Source organism: Neopelma chrysocephalum, unplaced genomic scaffold (genome assembly GCF_003984885.1).
Source record: "Neopelma chrysocephalum unplaced genomic scaffold, ASM398488v2 Primary Assembly neopelma1_23, whole genome shotgun sequence".
Taxonomy (NCBI): domain Eukaryota; kingdom Metazoa; phylum Chordata; class Aves; order Passeriformes; family Pipridae; genus Neopelma; species Neopelma chrysocephalum.
The window spans coordinates 2,537,397-2,556,659 of NW_020897691.1; the positions used below are offsets into that span (position 1 = coordinate 2,537,397).

At 35.4% G+C, this 19,263-nt stretch overlaps 1 protein-coding gene across 2 annotated transcripts in view; it reads right to left on the bottom strand.

Annotated features, from left to right (window-relative positions):
- The window catches only part of FMN2 (formin 2), a 185,651-nt gene that overhangs the window by 22,245 nt on the left and 144,143 nt on the right, over window positions 1-19,263 (bottom strand). For both annotated transcript variants that reach the window (XM_027684504.1, XM_027684496.1), the window contains one exon: window positions 9,763-9,814. In XM_027684504.1, the coding sequence (XP_027540305.1) occupies window positions 9,763-9,814 (52 nt within the window). The remainder of the gene's footprint in view (window positions 1-9,762; window positions 9,815-19,263) is intronic.

The window sequence follows — 19,263 nt, forward strand, 5'->3', positions numbered from 1 at the left end:
TCCCTCATACTGGCCTTGAAGGAGAACTAAATAGCATCAACTCTCTCAAAACAATGTAAGAGTTGCTCATCCCTGACAAGTAAGTAAGGAAACAAGATTAAGAAAGATAGTTAGTTCCTTTTCTCCCTTTTTTGTCTTCTAATTTCCTTGGTTCAAGTGTTCATGTAATTCAAAAAAATTACTGCAGTCTGAGATGTCTGAACTCACTGCTTACTCTTACTCAAATGTGGAAATTTGATGAATGAATCACTGGACTTTTCTCTGTGCTCCCTTGTGTACAACTACAAGACTATGAAAGTGATTTTTCTATTTGGAGGGAAGAAAGGAATGGATGTACTAACAGCCAAACCAAATTTAATCACATGAGAAAGAAAAGAATTATTCACATTGCAAATGGGTTATTGACAGCATTTCTAGCTAATAGATCTGATCCATTAGGAATATTTTAAGAGCAGCTATAGATTATTCAGCATTTTTTTTCCATTCCATTCTGAAACCAGTTAGCAAAAAGTTTCAGACAGTGATTCAGATTCAAGTCTTCTGTCTGTGATGCATTGGCCGGTTTATAAATATGTATAACATATGTTTGTACACATGCGCGTATGTATGCAAATGTACGTGGTAAGTCACACAAAGTAGAGTGAGAGGATGTAGAGCAGCTGGAAACAACAAAAATACTTCCTTTGCTGGAAAAAAAAAAAGGAAAAAGAAAGCAATAAGGAGACAAATCAACAATACTAAGCAATGGGCAGAGTAGGTTCATCTCAGCATTATTTGATCAGGCTTCTGTGGCCAAAACAATAGGAAAGTAACCATAGGTACAGACATGCCCTGGCTGACCTTTCTGAGAAATGGTGGACATACGCACCAACACACATGCATCCAGTTTCCCCATACAGCAAACTAAATTACGTGCAAAGGTAAAGAGTTGTTTCAATGTGGACTTAAAAGCAGAAAAAAGTGTTTCTAAAACGCTACACTGTTTAACAGACTACATATTTTGGTTGCAGTTCAAACCTGGATATTCTTGACTATTTGGGTTTGCCTTTATAATTTGCTAAGCATTATTTATGTACATTTGAGATTAAGAACAGGTACTGTTAGTGGTGGTACTATGTTAGTTTTGTGAAGCAGTTGTGTTTCAGAAGCAGTTCTAAGTCAGGTTGGAGCTGCTAAGGTGCATTTTAGTTTGATTAAACTCACAAATAAAATTTGGAACGAAGCATAGTGTACCAAAAGAAAGAAGGTAAAGGGAAAAAAAAGGTTGTATGTGCCTCCTGCTACTTTAAATCTGACATGAGTTGTATTTAAAGCCAAAATGAGCTGGTGGGAATATAAGCCTGTTCAGTGTTGATTCTGAATTGTTGGCTGCATAGGGAAGATGAGTACAATATATAGGTAACAGTACTTGCTTTGTGGAAAAGCTAATCATTTGAATCATCATAATAATTCTTGTTTTCTTTTATAAAGTGGCCAAGACTTTGTATGTATTCCCTTTGTGTGCTCAACATCTGAAAGCACTAATGAGAGTTAGTCTTCCGACAGAATATCAAGCAGTTCAACAAAGTAACACAAAGCTATGTAAAATGAAACAGAATCAGTATCCTGGTTATTGAGATAGCACAAGACTGGGAGAAACTTTATGGGCATAGTATCCTGAGAAGACTGCATTTTGTTGAGGGTCCTTGTCTGCACTATAACTTCACATCACTTTCTTCACCTTTTTTTTTTTTTCAAAGTATCATTACCTTTCCTCAGTGCAGTCCCTTCTCCTGCATAATTACAAGTAAGAAAATATAAAAGTAAATATAGGTTCATTCAAGATATCTAGTACTTAAGTGCTGGTAAGAAATTACTTGTTGTTCTTCAATTTTTGCCCCTTTTTATAAAGGAAGAAAAGAAACTTTCTTATATTAAAAAGAAAGTTGAGATAATATGCCAGCTTCAGTTAGCTGCCAGAACCATTAATCTCTTCTTTCATTTGCCAATTTATATTGTGTAACTATGTATTTTGTAATATTGTTCCTTAAGAAACAAAGGTCTCAAGAGATTTTTCCTTTCCTCTAAAAAAATCCTGCCAAACATTTGCAATGTTTTGAATCCTAAGTCATCTCCCTCATCTCTAGTCCCTTGCCTCCTATAAATGCATATTAAATAGAAAAGTTTTTTATTGCTCCAACATATGAAAATTAACAGCTTCAATAACAACCAAAAAAATCCCTCTACCTTTGAAGTACCATTTTTTTCTCCCAACAAAAGCCCAACAAAAAGCATCCAAGGGGAAGAACAGAAAAAAATGTTTCCATAGGCCGGTCTGTCTTGTTCATGAGAATTTTTGACACTCTCCCTTCCAGTACTAGGAATGTTTTACAGCTTTAATGTTCACCTACAATGATCAATATTATCAGTTGTACATATTAATTAGTGACACAAATGAACCTTCCACATTTTATACGGATGGCAGCAGATCCACTAACTGAAGCAGAGCACAGACTGGGACACAGACTGTTAAATTCAGTAGGTACTAGGAGTATAACTTTGCACTCAAACATTTTGTGAAAACTAAAATTTTAGGTAGACTGATGATCCCATGGTGCTAACAATGAATAAACTCTTCACATATCAGATTACCACTTCAAATTCAGTTTAAACTGTTATTCCAGAGCCTTATATTTACTTGATTCAACAGGTAAGTATTTCTTTAGTCCTCTCTTTCATGAACAAAGTGCTTCGTAACAGAAGGTTACAAAGCAGCAACATAATATGGCCATAACTAAATTAAATTACACTTCTGTTGAAAAGTGAATTTGAGCAATGAGATTTTCACAATCTTTTTAATTTAGAAAATACTTTTATCAGGTCCAGATTAAGGTATATTGGTTGGGTATGATGCAATTTGCCAAATAATAGGATTAGGTGCTAAATTTCCTCAAGACGGATCTATCTTGGAAGACAGAACTTTTCTGATGACAAAAAAAATATGGTGTTTAAAAGTCATTCTGCACAGACTGAGTCAGCCTCTGTCCATTTGAAAATCAAAAGTCAACAAATGTACGTTAGAAGTATTTTTGCTACCTTCATTGTATCACATACAAAGCTCGTTATCTACAGCTCACCCAGCAATTGGGGTTTATGTGAAGCTAAATTCTGTTGTGCATATTTAAAGGTTAAATCTCTGTTCAAGAATATTATTCAGATTAAAATATGAATTGAGAGAATACATTAGAAACTGAACTAACTTTTTGTTCCTTTTTGTGTCTGACATTTGTATTTTAACAGGCCACTATGAGAAAAAAAACAAAACACATTTTTAACACAACTCTTTAAATGCATTTTTAATTTGCATGTGCTTTTTCATGCAATTTTAAAATAACAATTTTAAACTGGTTCAAACTCTCTCTCAAAAACTTGGCTTGAGGTAGTTACAGTTCCCTAGATGCATTGGTGTTAGCTGTAATCCATGTAATCTGAACACTTTGCAGGAATGTATAGGCTCTCTTTCTTGGAGTTTAATGCTTTTAATTTTATGTGTGGATATCATGCCCATGTGTGCCAGCTAAGCTGCTATGTAGCACATGGATAGATCTGTGCTAAACTGGCCATAGACAATATAAGCATATGTAAAACAATGTTATGTAATTGTGTGCACTGGAAAGTCAGGCCCAGCAACATATCCAAGAGACAACTATTTTCCTCTCTTTAAAAGACCAACATATGAGCTTCAAACATATTAAGCAACCCTTAGAAAATTGAGGAAATAAGACTTTGCCGGTAGACACAGAAGAGAGCAGTAGAATGAATTGCAACAGCAGTGATCTGACACACAAGCTCCTATCCTCAGTCCTGTAAGAAACAGCTAAATGGCTTATGTTAAAGCCCAACCCGACTTCAAATATTTCTATTAACACAGCTCATCTTTATTGTCTAGCACAATGGAGGCTTTCTGAGCAATCATTATTTCTTAAAGAGGTTATAATTACATATGGAAGTAGTGCACAATTGTTGTGCTCTAAATACTGTGTTATGTTTTTTCAATTTATTGACATCAACCTCAGCTTTGTAATCTGCCTGCTCTAATGGTATGGCTCACTTTTATAACTGAAATTCATGCAACCCTAACCACCTGCTGGGAACAAACTGGAAGCCAAAAAATATGCAACATTGAAATATTTTAATTTCTGTATTTTTTTTCCACTCATTACATTAGCTACATGGGGTTTTTTGTTTGTTTGTTTTATTTTTGTTTGTTTTTTTAATTATCAATTTAATGCCATAGTATTAGTTTTGGGTTTATAAAATTATTTTAACTATATGGTTTTTAGGGTGTTACTTAGCTGTATTATGATCAATGTTACTTAGCTGTGTAACTGTAGTTGCTCCTTAAACTATTATCCTTTATCTTTTACTATGGGATCTAATGTTAACTTTAGAATAAGTTGCTTAAAGATCAGTTTACATTGCAGAACATTAGATCTCTGAACTGTATCCCAGTGTGTTAAAAGTTATATTACCATTTGTTCATACTATCTCTGTCATTAAATGCAAACTAATTTAAAATTAATAAAATGAAATTATTTTTCTAAGCAAGCAGGAGGTCATCTTTAAAAGCAAAGATAATGCTCTTACAGGCAAAATCAATCCTACAAATAATTAAGAACTTCTGCTGTGTGGCAAATATTTTCAGAAAAGGACGAGGACTTCATCTTTCAGGATAAGATTAATTACCCATATTTCAGCAGAGACTTTCTGACATAACTAAACTGCTGGTTAAGTTTCCATTACCGCATATTTACAGGTCCTGATATTTTGTCAGAGGCAGGATACTAAACTAGAATGATCCAAACTGTTTAACAGTCTGTAAGCTCCTTCTATACACATTTCCTTTGCTCACCAAGTATTTATTTTCTGCTGATCCAACTAATGTATACCTACAGTCTGAAATGTATTACCGTAAGCAATTCTAGTCTGCACGCTGGGAGCCACACAGCGAGAAGAGAGACATAACAGTAAAGGAACCAACAAAGGATGAATGGCCAAAGAGTAGTGAAAGACAGAGTCCAATAGCATATTCTTGCCTTTCAGTTAAAAGTTTTGTGCTGTTGTTTTGCCTTTCTTTTTTTTTTTTTTAGAACTACATACCTCTCTCCATTCTAAGCTTTTCACCAGTTTATTTCAATCATTAACTCAATTTTCACTTTAACTTTACAGTTCACTTTTGGAAACAATCCAAAACACTGTGTGGAGGGTAGTGAGGTGGGAGGAACTTTTAATGTTTTAAAGGATTACCAGACTTAGGTGCTACATTTCGAGGTGTTGCTTTTCAGCAGCGCCATTGTACCATACTGTCTGCTATTTCTCTAAGTGTCATCAGCTTGTCAGTTCATAAGCAGGTGTAAAGCTTTGTTCCTCCCCAAGTCTCATGTTCAGTGAAGCCAATGGAAGACTGCAAAGACTGTTGTGTCAGGAAAATTTTTTTTTTTTCAGGGAATTTAAAAGTAAACATTTCTCTTCAAAATTAATGTCATTTTGTTGCTACAGCAAAAGAAAGCCACAACACATTTCTAACTGGATTATTAAAAGTCTTGAAAACAGAAGAGGTGCCTGGGAGGCTGCACTTAGGAAGCACTTAAAAGTCTAAAAATCACTGGAATGTGCAAGTAATGGGAGCAAATTATAAATAAACCAAATAAAAATATCCTGACATGGAAAGATGAGCATTCCATACCAAGCCACACACATCCTAAATTCCCCTGTTGATACTTACGTCAAAAGGCAGAAAGTCCTCTATTTGATCTTTTATAAAAGAAATATATATTCTCATTATGCATTCCTAAACAATTTTCAGCATACATTGTCTCTTAAATGAGTGCAATATGAGGAAATTATAATAAATATGAGTAAATTATATGAAATATAAGAAACCGGGCAATTTTCAGTGCTACTGCACTGAATTTAGAATCTGATGCTTCATTGTTAGACTGAGAGACAGCAGGAAAACTAGGAGATTATCTGACTGTGTCTCGGATATAAAACCCAAACACCTCCAGTTCAATTTTTTAATAATTCCCTAGGTGTTATTCCAAGAAGACATGAATGGGAAAAAAAAGATCATCTTAACTATTTCATTGGAAGAGAGATCAGTGTTACAAGTCTGGATTTATTTTCCTCTGAAAAAGATGAATCTGGAAGCCCTCCAAGAAGATCAGAACTCAATACTGGGTGAGGTATTATAAGAAAGTAATAAAGCTACATGTTATTCCTGTAGAGTTATTCAAGTAGCAAGGCAGAGGACCTTCAGCTTCACTGTTTCTAGTAATGCTGTTTCTAATAATTCCAGTCAGGTTGTTTAGCTACTGATTCTTCAGAAATCAAGAGCCAGAAGAGTAACTAACTAATTTCTGATTATAAGTCTGCAAAACTGTATTGCTGCTGATGTTACTACATTTTATCCTAGCACAGTAAACAAGATGCCAGTTGTCATATTATTTGGACACCAATTTTTTTGCAGTCTTGGTTCATACTTGCTGTGGATACTGTGATCAAAGTCTATCTCATTCTAAGATTTTATTAAACATACCTAGAAACAATAATGCTTTTAATTTTTTCTTGCTGCTTAAATAAAATCACATCTTGAAAAATTAAAGATATTTAAAGCTAAGTAATTGAAAATACAGAAAACAGAGAACACATTTGTTCCTTTGTGGAAAGTGTGTTGTATCTCCCAGTTTTTAAAGATGCTAAATTTTATTTATAAAGTAATTTAAGTGTTATACACAGCTATGTGTATATACTCATATACTCTATGTGTATAGACTCATATACTATGAGTCTTGGACAGAGGATATAACTTAAAGTTAAAAAAAAAGGCACCAAATTGAGGACTCCTAAAATATAAGAGCACCTCTTTCCCCCTCCTCCTCTTTCTTTTTTATTTTACTTCATTTGCCTCTCCCCAAAACTAGTGTTTTTAACTTGACAGTATTTCACAGTTTCTCAAGCATTTAGCAATGAGGATCTAATTGGAAAGTGCCAGGTTCTTTCTTATTACACTTTATCAATATTGTTAAGGGAATGATGTAATTGTTTGGGGTTTGGTGAAGACATTCCATGTCACTTCAGTGTTAATACCAGGCTGGAGCCTTCCTTGTCTGCCTGCGTAAGCTAGATAAACACAGACCTGTGTGCTTTCTTCTCATCTCAGGATACTTACTCAGAGAGATCTTGGAACATATGCCTATTGCGAGCTAAACATTTCACTTTTCATTTTATCCATGTGCCAGAAATCCATTCCTTGGATAAACACTTTACATACTGACACTCTTAAAGTCACTAAACACGATAAATAAAGAGAGAATACATCATTTCAAAACTGATTAAACATTTTCTCACTTGTGACAAATGAACAGCTATACACTGTATGGAGTCCCTGGAACAGACATTCCATTTTCTTTGTCTTCATTTTGTATGTAAGATTAACTTTCCATTTCAGCTCATCTGCTGCACAATTGAGTTTTTTTAAATACACATTGCTGCATTTTCTTCAAGTCATTATTCATTTCAGAAATATTTTTTCTTATGTCTGCAAGAGTTTTTCTTTTAGACTTTTGTATTTTAATTGAGACATCAGCTTTAATATTTTGTGCTCAAACTAACAAAAAAAAAAGAAAATTCATAGTTTTTAATGAAAGGTATAGAAATGCTTTCATGCAGTAGACCTGAACTTATACATGGGCTGAAGTTATCCACTTCAACAAGGAAAATCCAAGCACATTAATCACATTAACTTTGCTCCATCTAATCCATCACTTTTCCTTGCACTACTTGTTTGCCTAGTCATCCTATGCACTGCTATTCTACCTATGATTAGTCAAATGTAACTAATCTTTTATTTAGCTTTTTAAGCTCTCATCTTCTTTTTCACCCATGCCTGCCAAAACGGATCCCAAGCATTTTATTTCTAAGCTAAATTAAAGATCTTAGTGAAATAATTACACATAATACTAAAACGATACATGGAGTTGTCTTCAGTATTTTAACAAATACCACTAATCTAATCAAGAATTTTAGTGGAAAGGTGGAAGGAAGAAAGAAAATGCAACGTAGATACTAGTACAAAATTACTTTGTTCTGATATGGTCCTAGCATAATTCCTCATATGTTCCACAAAAGGTTGTGCCTGTGAATATCCTTGCTAGATATTCACAGTAAAGAGAAACAATGGAGCTGAATTTTCTTCTTTGACAAACTATATAAAGGGAGCTGCTACATTCAACATTGCAGGAGAAGAAGGAATTAGGACAAGTCAGAAGGAGCAGACCAAGCTAAATAAGAATCTATGGAGTAGTTTGCTTTCTTGTCCCATATTGTAGATGCTAAATAAGCCCATAGGAAGTTTTTGATATTATGGTTCTGGCCTAGTCAGGGAAAAAGAGTAGAATAGAGAATGAATTAGACACCAAAAGACAAAGTCACAAGATTTCTGTACAGATTGCGGATTCCGTTGCCGTTAGATTTCTGTCAGTTTTTGACTTGTGGTCTAAACCTCTTTTTATAGGAGAAACAGTTTCCTTAAAAGAGCGGTCAGCTACCACAGAAGTCTCCTAATAGCAGTATCGTCTCTCAAAGCTTCATTGTGAAGGAAAATGTTAAGGATAAGAATCATGTAACAGAGCAGCTAAACAAACCTAGGAAATGTCAGGAATGCCTTTCATATACTTGAGCAAGAGGTATGATACTAAGCCAAAGCAATATTCCCTTTGTTGCATTTTTTTCCATCATGATCCCGCATCACCAATGGTGGATCCACCATCTCCTCACAAGTAAGAAGGAAAGTTCTTCTGGTGGAGGAACACTCTACTCTTGGTTTCCTTTTCAGTTATTATCTTCAGTACATGGCCCAAGGGAACGGAGAGAAAATGTGGTGCTGTACCAGAAGAGATGTCAGCAGCACTGTGACATTACTGCAGGCAGTAAATTTGGGTATCAAGGCCATAGAATGGCTAACAAACCATAATAAAAGCTAGAAACTTTTATACTTATATCTTTTACAGGAATCCTATTGAGAGACTTCACAATTCTGGGAATATATAATGGATATATTCATTAGTATATATTCACTAGCAGTGTTAGCTAGCACAAAAAGATGATGCTATATTTAGTGAAAGAAAAACAAACACAGAATGCCAGTTTCACTAAATCTGGACTATAAATGGTGTGGGTCATATTTTGATCTCTTGCTGGGACAGATAAAAATCTGCCCTATTTAAACATTGCTTCTGCAGAACTCTTCCAAAACATCAGAAGAAACCACAAGTTATGCAATGCAGTGAGGTTCCCAATTTTAAAAGCTTTCTCAGCTGCACACATCTGTAATGAAATTTAATGAGGTATTTTTGTTTTTTGCTACAAAAAGTATTTGAAGATCTATTAGTAATTCTACAAAGGAAGTCATATTTAATTATACCTATCATTAGTATATTAAAAAACAGGTTTCCATTCTTTGTTATAAAATTGACATTTTATAAGCATGGGAAATGTTACCTAATGAATAATGACTGTTTGGAGAATATTCTGAATGACAGGAGTCACATACAATATCTCTCTAAAGAATTTCAAACTTTTTTCCTAATTGTCAAATTAAAACACTTAGTTTTCTGAGTGTATTTCATTGTTCAAAAATACAATAATGCTGGTTACCAATACAGTAATCTCTACAAAAATGTATTTTTCAAAGAAAGATTTTACTGCATTGTTCTTTCTTACCTTTTATGTGCTTCTGTTAGTGACTTCTCTTCATTTTCTTGGTCTATTTTAGCTGTAAAATTACAAACAAATAATTAGTAACAAGGTGAAAGATCAAGACGTTTCAGGATATTTTTAATTGTAACTATGGCACATATAAAATGTACAGAAACCGCCCGAGGACATACTCATGTAGATCAATTCTGAAAGAAAAGCAAACAAACAAAAAGAACCCCATCCAGCAAAAACCCACACAAACAAATCTACATGGACTTTGATAACCCTATTAAAAAGAAATCCCAAACTATAACCACAAACAACCCCCCAAACTCAAAGCAAGCTTTGAAAATTAAAAAAAAAAAAATCTTGCAGTAACATGAACAACAACAAAGTAATGAAAGTGACTTAAAAACAGATCTTAAATAATGATTACAAAAACTTAAATAATATGGAAACTTGTCTACTGAGAAAAAGCTGAATGAAGAGCAGGAAGGATTCAGCCTTATAGCTTTTCTAAAAGTTGCTTGACAGTTACAAAAAAATCTCTTTCCTCTTCATGTACACACATCAATTAGTGAAGTACTAGAGCTACAGCAGGTCCATATGGAAAACATGAGTGGTTTTATATGAAGGAAATTATCATTTGGTGATCATGTGAAGGAAGTTACAAAAAAGAAACTGTTGTTGTCACACATTGGTGAAAAAATTATCTATTTGCATTGTGTTTTCCCATAATTATTTTGCACCATTCCACTTAATTTAGATGGGTATTCTGATACAAAAAAATTTATGAGAATATGCACATTAACTTAGGCATCACCAAGGTGCAAAGCAATTGCCAGTCTGCTCTGTGTATGTGTGCTTAGGTGAGATTTAGATTTATGTAGATATTCCGGTAACACAACTTAAATCTGATTTAAGATCTGCATGCTTTAGCTGAAAGCTTTTTAGTTTGGTACTTGATTCTCCTTTTCAGTCCGCTGGACTTCTTGCTTGCTAATTTGCAAGGAGAATTTTAGGATTCCCAAGAGTCAGTAGGGTTTGGAACATGAAAAGGCTTTGAACTGTCCTCGTAACAAATGTCAATGGTATAAAATTCATATAGAAATTAAAAAAAAAGAAACCTTTAAGCTATTTTTATTCCAATTTCCCCACATAGCTCTACAGTAATAATTAAAAATATTTTTCTACATTGTAGATACAGTACCTGTGGAAAGGTAAATTCCAATTTTAAATTTGGCAAAAAAGAGAAAAGCAATGGCATAATTAGGGTACAAAGATAATCACTGGTTTTTTGTTACAATGTTTCAATCAAGAGCAATACACAAAAATATACACTAAAATAGGCATGTGAAATCTGTAGCAAAGACACACAAATGGAATTTCCCTATACTTTCCGCAGTCACAACAATGATCGGAGTTTTGTCCAATGCTGCAAATACTTTTTATTAGTAGCAATGTAGTCTGCTGTGTAGGGTGGGCAGTGCCAGGACGTTTGCAGCAGGAAACATTGTATTTAGTAATCATTACTTGGAGACTGAGGCTCTATCATTGTTATGCTGAAACTGAAAAGAATCCCAGCAAACCACAAAAACTTGAAGGAGAGATCCGTAAATGTTCTCAAGGAAACTGAAGAGCATGTGAATCTTGCCTCATTACAGGTTTCAATACCAACTTGAAACTCAGCCCAGATTCTGCAAAAAGTTTGTGAGGGCTTACAACCCTTTTGAGTGAGCTTGAGCCCAGTGCTGAATGAATTTGAGCTGAGTTGGAGTTTTTCTTGAAAGCCTTGCATTGCTTTGGATAAGAAACCAGGTGAAACGCTGCAGCTTTGACAGAATTTCATTAATACTTTTTTTCTCTTCATGCTTCAATCCTAAAGGTCAAGGTATGACTGGTATGACATAAAGTTCAAAAGCAAATAAAAACTGCACACAAACTCCCTTGATGAAGTGAAATCAAATAACTCATTCCGCATTAACACATTCACTAAGTACCTGTGGATACAACTTTTAAAACTAATCATTCTATTACTGAAAAATGTAATTTGAATTCTTTCAGTTAAACAATGCTTAGAAATGGAAGCTAGCATGTTCCAGCCTATGATAGTCTTGTAGTACATGTCATATTCATAGGACATAATTCATTTTATCATTTCTAGGACTGATGAGGTGGAATATCATTTGAGCTGCCGATTTGGGGTCTTTTCTTCTTTATTTCAACTGTTCTACGCATGTGTACAATTATTTACCCACCAACAACTGAACAAATATTCCACAATTTACTTTTTGAAAGAGCGAGCATAAGATACTATCCTAAGTTTATCACACCTTGTCAAAATATCACCATTCTGACACAAGTTTCCTTTCAATTAAAAAAGAAAGTTACTATGGTCCAGAGAAGAAGAAGGAAAAAAAACCCAAAAATCAATGTACTTCTGGTATCTGTATTTTTAATAAGTTCATAGATAATGGGTATTACACAGTGAAAAGAATCTTTAGAATCCCTGAATGATGCAGGTGCATGTAATAGTGCATTTTTATTTTTTTTTTAAGTAGTAAGTAGATATGCATAAGGCAGCTACTATACCCAGAAAGAGAGATTTCATCCTGCATCAGATCACCTTTTGGCATTAAAAAGAGTGTTGCAAGGAAAGAATTTTCTCTGAAGCAGAATTCCCTTGTAGTTTGGTCCAAATGTAATGACACCTTTAACACATCTTGTATATTATCAAAAGGATATTATTCAAGTGCAAATTTAATTTACAACCCTTTTGCTCTCTCATTTTTCTAGACAGAAAAAGTTTAAGAAGAGATGGAAACAATTCTGCTTCCACAAGATGACAAGTGGCACCAGTGAAAGAGAAGAAAACATGGTATATACACTCAAAGATTTGTCCCTGTCCAAAGAAAATATTCAGGTGACTGCTTTTGCATTAGTATACAGTAAACATCAAAAAGCTGTAAAAAGTAAGGACAGGAAGTCTCCTGTTATCAAAACAACAAAGTCTTACAATCACCTGGATACAATGGAACAACTATTAGGTGTTGAAGCAGCTGGAGATTGCTATAACTTCTGGAACAGGCCACTAATATGATCACCTGATATAAGTGGTTATTGGTATTTTGCTCTGTACTAATCACTCCACTGGCAAACTGCTTTCAACCTGTTTTCCTGTTTGAGTAGGGAAGGAAAAAAATTCAGTTGTGATGGATTCAGCTAAGTATCCCAGAATGCACTAGATTATCATTTCATTCAATATGATGCATCTTTACTGTCACTTCTTCCTCCAAAGCAGTTCATCACAAGTGTAAAAACGGTGCATGAAAGGCACCAGTTTGGCTTCTTTCTTTTTGGTAGCCTATATCCATTAAGTGCCAAATACCAGCTGAAAGGTGCCCACCTTGAAAGAACATTCATGGGAGAAAAGTGTATTTCCTGTTACAAAAGAGAGCACCTCCAACAGGTGCTCCAATAAAAAAGAGAATATCCATACCCACTCTACAGGGATCATACCATGGCAACGGCTGATATAGGAAAATTGAATATTTCCAGAAATACCATGGCAGCTGAGCATATCTGAGCACTCTGTTCTGCCACTAAAATTATGCTCTATCTTCAAGAAATAAGATTATTTCAGAAAGTCTTATTGCTTTTCTTTGAGGTCTTGTAGTCATGCAGTAGCCATATCTGTTTTCATATATATTTGAAATCTGTCAGCTGACCACAGCAGTGACTGCTTGCAGTTTTTCTGATAGATGTAGGAGTTCCCGCTCCTGGGTCAGTTTTACTTCCCAAATATTCCACATTTTATTGACCCATCATCTTTTTTAAAATCCCCAACTAAGAATTGTTTTCTCGATTCTTGATACCAACATGCTAAACCACCTAAAAATGCACTGTTTCAAATCTATTAAAGACTGCATCATACCAGCAAATACTAGACACTCTATTTCGTGTAATGCATAAGTAAGAAAAGTTTTATATGTCTGCCTTCATACACTCTATATAATATAGGGCTTTATATACAGCTTTCATAATCCTGAAGACACAAATATTCTGTAAAATCTACTTCAAATAATAAAGCTGAAAAGTAACCTTAGGTCATACTGAAAAATATGGCCATCTCAAAAACTAGAACATTTTAGAGTGAAAGTGATCTCTCACAGAGCAAAGCTACCTTATCAAGAATTTACAACATTTACTGATTTAGTTATCTTTTCACTTTCGAAAGCATCTTTAATGCCTTCTTGTTGGATGACATTCCACTGTTTCCCTGCTTTTTCCATTAAGTTACTTTCAGATTATTTAAAGTTGGTCTCTCTTTCGAGCAAGGTCTATACCTCCTAAACACTTTATATATTTGGTCAAAATTCAAGTACATTCCTTCCTCCATACATCATCACTTAACAAGTACGACGACTGTACTATATCTAAGGCTCTTATATCAATTCTTTTAACTGCAGGACATATATATTTCTTCAAAAATTACATCATGTGTTCTAACTTCTATCTTAACATTTTTTGTATTTGCTTAAATTTACTGCTTGATGTTTTATAATTGGGGCATAAAGTTGTATTTCATGCAATTCAAAACGAGCTTTCAAACAAGATCTCACAAATGAAGTCCAATTAGCTTATTTTTCAAATGTTCTGTCGTTATCAGCATATATCCACATTCCAGAATGATACAAGCCATTGTTCTGTGTGTTTGCTCTTCCAAATTTTTTTTATTAGAGTCTTGCAAAGGTTTCATATAAACTTCTACAAAGGCACATATATGAATAGTCATACCAAAGTGACCTATGCATTTATGAAAATCTGAAGTATCTCACCAAACTGAATGTGAAAAACATAAACAGGTATTTTAGAAAATACTGGTCTTCAGTAGAATAATATTGTTCTCTTTTCTACAATTAGAATTTTTGTTTTTTTAAGAAGTCTAGAAGGTGAACTTAAATGAAAAGAGATTCAAAGGTAAGGACATAAACCATGTATTGACCACAAAATATCCCCTCTGACCTATATGGAAAGTGACATTTTGAATCTGTTATGCTAAGTTCTCTGCAGAAATCAAGCCACTCTGTGAATGAAGACAACTGCCAAGTATCACCTCATTTTCAGTCCAATAAACTTTCTCTACTAGTCTCCTCTAAATGTAACCATTATACCTTGTGCATTAAATCTGATTTTTAAAAAAGTTAATAGCATGAATATATCTATTTTCTACATGTACAGACCATTGTCTGTGTGGATAGGTATTGTATATAACATCTATTGTCTCTATTATCTCTGTTGTAGCAATTTCTTGTTTGAATGTATATTTGACTCTGTTTTAAACTGGGGTTATTGTGCTCCTATGTTATATACATATTGTTAAAAAGCAGAAGAATTTTTAGAACTTCTTGTTACTAAAAAAAAATAAAAGGAAACAATTACTAACATTTTTTAAAAACCCTTGTTGCAGATTTACCAGAATCTTCAAAGAAGACATCTTTTTTTTCCCCACAGTGGTGTTGATTGACTAGTAGCTAGGGCTTTGAAAATATACTAAACATCTCCTCTGGCAGAGCCCCAAATTCCAAAAAAGTCCCAACAAAACTGAACTAAAAACAAAACTGAGGGATAGACTTTCTTAAAAAGTGTATGGAACATCAGGCAGTTCGTCTGTCACTTCTAACTCAGCTCCACTAAGAACTGAGGACCTGAGGTACCTGACAGAGGCCATGAGGATACCTTCTGTAGGTATATCAAGCACGTGACTAGCACAGAAAGAAAATGGATATAGAGCAAATACTGGATGAACTGCCACCATGAGAAAGGGCATGCAGTTACTCTGCTATTATTAGGATCTAAGCTTTAAGTTTACAAGAGCTCTGTCAGCGCTTCTGAGAGAATTCCCCCATTCTCCTTGTAGTATATATACTTTTAAGTGCCTTCAGAAAACACCAAAATAACACTTCCAGATTTTTGATTTTTTTTGCAGTTAGCATACTATTCAAGACTGTATTTTGAAAAACCTTGAAATACCAAAGCAGAATAGCAAAGGCACTAGAATCAGTATTAAGCTCTTGAGAAAAGTCTTTTTTCCTCCCCCTCTCCTCCCTCTCCCCTTTAGACTTCTGAATTTGTTTTGCCTCAATTTTTGAATTTTGTTGTTGTTTGTTCTCTTTGCATGTTTTATTTAATAGGATTAATGTGCTTGGGGCATGAGTGGCACTGGGAAGAACTAAGCCTTTTTAGATGGAAGCTATCAAAAAGGAAATAGGTTTGGGGGGAAGACTGCAAAAAAAAGTTAGATGATCAATGATAGGGGTTTTGCAAAAAAAAAAAAACAAAACCAAAACCAAAAACCAAACAAACCATTAAAACTTAAGCTTAGAGTTGAATATGCAAGGAATTTGATGAGAAAAATAGACTCAAACCTAACAATAAGAATTATCAATGTCGTTTACGTACTAGATAAACATAGTCACAAAACAAGTTGACCCACTGCTTCTGATTTAGAAATTATTCCAAGTAGACCTTGTAAGTCTACTCAAAGAGCATTCAAACGCCCTGTCAGAGCTTTTGTTCCACCAGAACTTTTTGTTGTCGGTTTGTGGTATGATCTTGACCCAGTGATTACTGTCTGTAGTCACCGTCTGGCCCCAATCCCTGTTGCAATTTAAGCTATTTCTGCTGAACCAGTTTCAAAGAGCTATGAGTAAGGAGATGCACGAAACTGCCATCCCTTCTGATCTCCTGATCTCTCTTAGGGGAATATCACATCTTCTCAGGTAATTGAATACAGGAATGCATCTGAGTAATCTCAGATGGAAGGCAAAAAGAATCCTTTCATCTGCTTGTCTATGTCCTGAATCTTTTTGCTGTTTTCCTCTCTTTTTATTCAAAGTGTTAACTAGTATTTGTTTATAATTAGCTACGAACGTGCTTTCCAGCAACTTTCAAGAGGAGCCAGTTTTTTGGGGGGGTTTGTTGGGGTTTTTTTGACAGATACAATACCTTTTCAATTACTCATTAGAGCTGCACTGTTAGAGTTTTGTGAATTTCTATTTACACTGAATAAAGATCCAAGTACATTTGGATGGTTTATTATCAGGTATATTCGTGCAAAGAAAGCTTTATAAAGCAGGATTTCTTCTGGGAATCCTAGAAAGAGTCTTGCACCCTTCTGTACTTTCTATGACAAATTCATAGAACGTTGTGAGCATGAAGAATATCTGCTTCATCTCCCCCATTTTCTAAGGTTTTCATACCTACATGAAAAAGAACATTTAAATTCTTCATTCAGACCCCAGTTTCTTGAAGATAACTTGGAACAGAGCATCCAATATGCTGAACAATTATGTTGTTCCATTTTTTTTAAAACCTATGATAAGTTAAACACATAAACATTTATATTAATTCTAACCAATTGTACTTCACAACGACTTTATACTCTCACACTACAGGAACTCAAAGTATACACTAACTCCATAGATTATAAGCAAGATTTATGGAACCACAAATTAAAATCTCAGTGAATACACACGGACAGAAACTTGAACTTTGTTGAAAGTTAAAAAAATTTAAATTTTAAAATCTATAAAAAGGAAACTTACTTTTCAGATTAATAATAAAACCAAATAACTTCAACTCAAGTTCTATTGATACTGTGTTTTAAGATGCAAACTTTCTCCACATTTTGCTGTTTGTGTCCTCTTTCAATCCATCTCAAGGAACAATTTCGTAAGAATATGGTTATTTTTGCCTCACTCTTCACCAGCAACACACTGGCTCCAGCCACACCGGCCAGGTTGCAGGAGGCAAAGGCAGGGACCGGGAGACTGAAGAACCACCCACTGTAGGAGAAGATTGGATTTGAGACCAATTAAGGAACCTGAAGGTACACAAGTCTATGGGACCTGATGAGATGCATCCACAGGTCCTGAGGGAACTGGCAGAGGAAGTAACTAAGCCACTATCCACCCTATTTGAGAAACTGTGCCAGTCCAGTGAAGTTCCTAATGACTGGAAAAGTGGAAACATAGACCCTGTTTTTAAAAAGGAAAGGAAGACCTGAAGAGCCACAGGCTAGTCAGTCTCAACTCAGTGTCAGCAAGATCATGGAGCAGATTCTCCTGGAATCTATGCTAAGGCACATGGAAAATACAGAAGTTATTGGTGACAGCCAACATAGCTTCACTAAAGGGTAAATAGTGGCTGACAAATTTGGTGGCTTTCTACTATAGGGTTACAGTGTTAGTGGATAAGGGAAGACTGATGTAACCTATCTGGACTTGTACAAAGCATTTGGCACTGTCGCTCATGACATCCTTGTCTCTGAACTGGAGAGACATGGGGTTGATGGATGGAACATTAGGTAGATAAAAAACTGGCTGGATGGTTGCACTCAGAGAGTTGTGGTGAACAGTTCAATGTCCAAGTAGAAAGCAGTGATGAGTGGCATTCCTCAGAGGTCAGTATTGGGATCAGCACCTTTTAACATCTTTGTCAGCAACATGGACAGTGGGATTGAGTGCATGCTCATCAAGTTTACTGACAACACCAAGCTGTGTGGTGCAGTTGACATGCTGGAAGGAAGGGATGCCATCCAGAGGGACTGTGACAGGCTTGAGAGGTGGGTCTGTGTGAACCTCATGAAGTTCAACAAGGCCAGCTGCAACATCCTGCACCTGGGTCAGGCCAGTCCTAAGCACAAACACAGGCTGGGCAGAGAGAATGGACTTAGAGCAGATCAGAGGAGTAGGACTCAGGGATGTTGGTTGATGAGAAGCTCAACACGACTCAGCAATGCGCACTTGCAGGCCAGAAAGCCAACCGTGTCCTGGGCTGCATCAAAAGCAGTGTGGCCAGAAGGTCAAGGAAGGTGATTTTTCCCTTCTAATCTACTCTAGGGAGACCCCTCTTGGGGTACTGCATCCAGCTCTGGGGCACCCAACCTAAGAAGGATGTGAACTTGTTGGAGCAAGTACATAGAAGGGTTTTGCAGATGATAAGAAGGTTTTGGGGAGACCTTACGGTAGCCTTCCAGTATGTAAAGGGGGCTTACAAGAAAGTTGGGGAGGAACATTTTACAGTGATATTTACAAGGACAAGGGGAAATGACTTTAAACTGAAAGACAGTAGGTTTACATTAGATTTAAGGAATAAATTCTTCACCGAGAGGGTCATGAGGCACTGCAACAGGTTGCCCAGAGAGTTTGCAGATGTCCCATCCCTGGAAGTGTTTGTGGCCAGATTGCACGGGGCTTTAAACAACCTGGTCTAGTGGAAGGTGTTCCTGTCCATGGTAGGGGGGTTACAACTAGATGATTTTTCAGGTCCTTTCCAACCCAAACCATTCTGTGATTTGTCACTCTTTGAAAGACACGATCTACTATCAGCTGAATTGAGGGAGAGAGAAGAGGGACTCTAATCCAACACTTAAAAAGCCCCCAAAACATAACAACAATCACCAAAAAAATCCCCCCAGAAAATCATTCCATCATACTTATTTGTGTGTATTCAGCAACTACT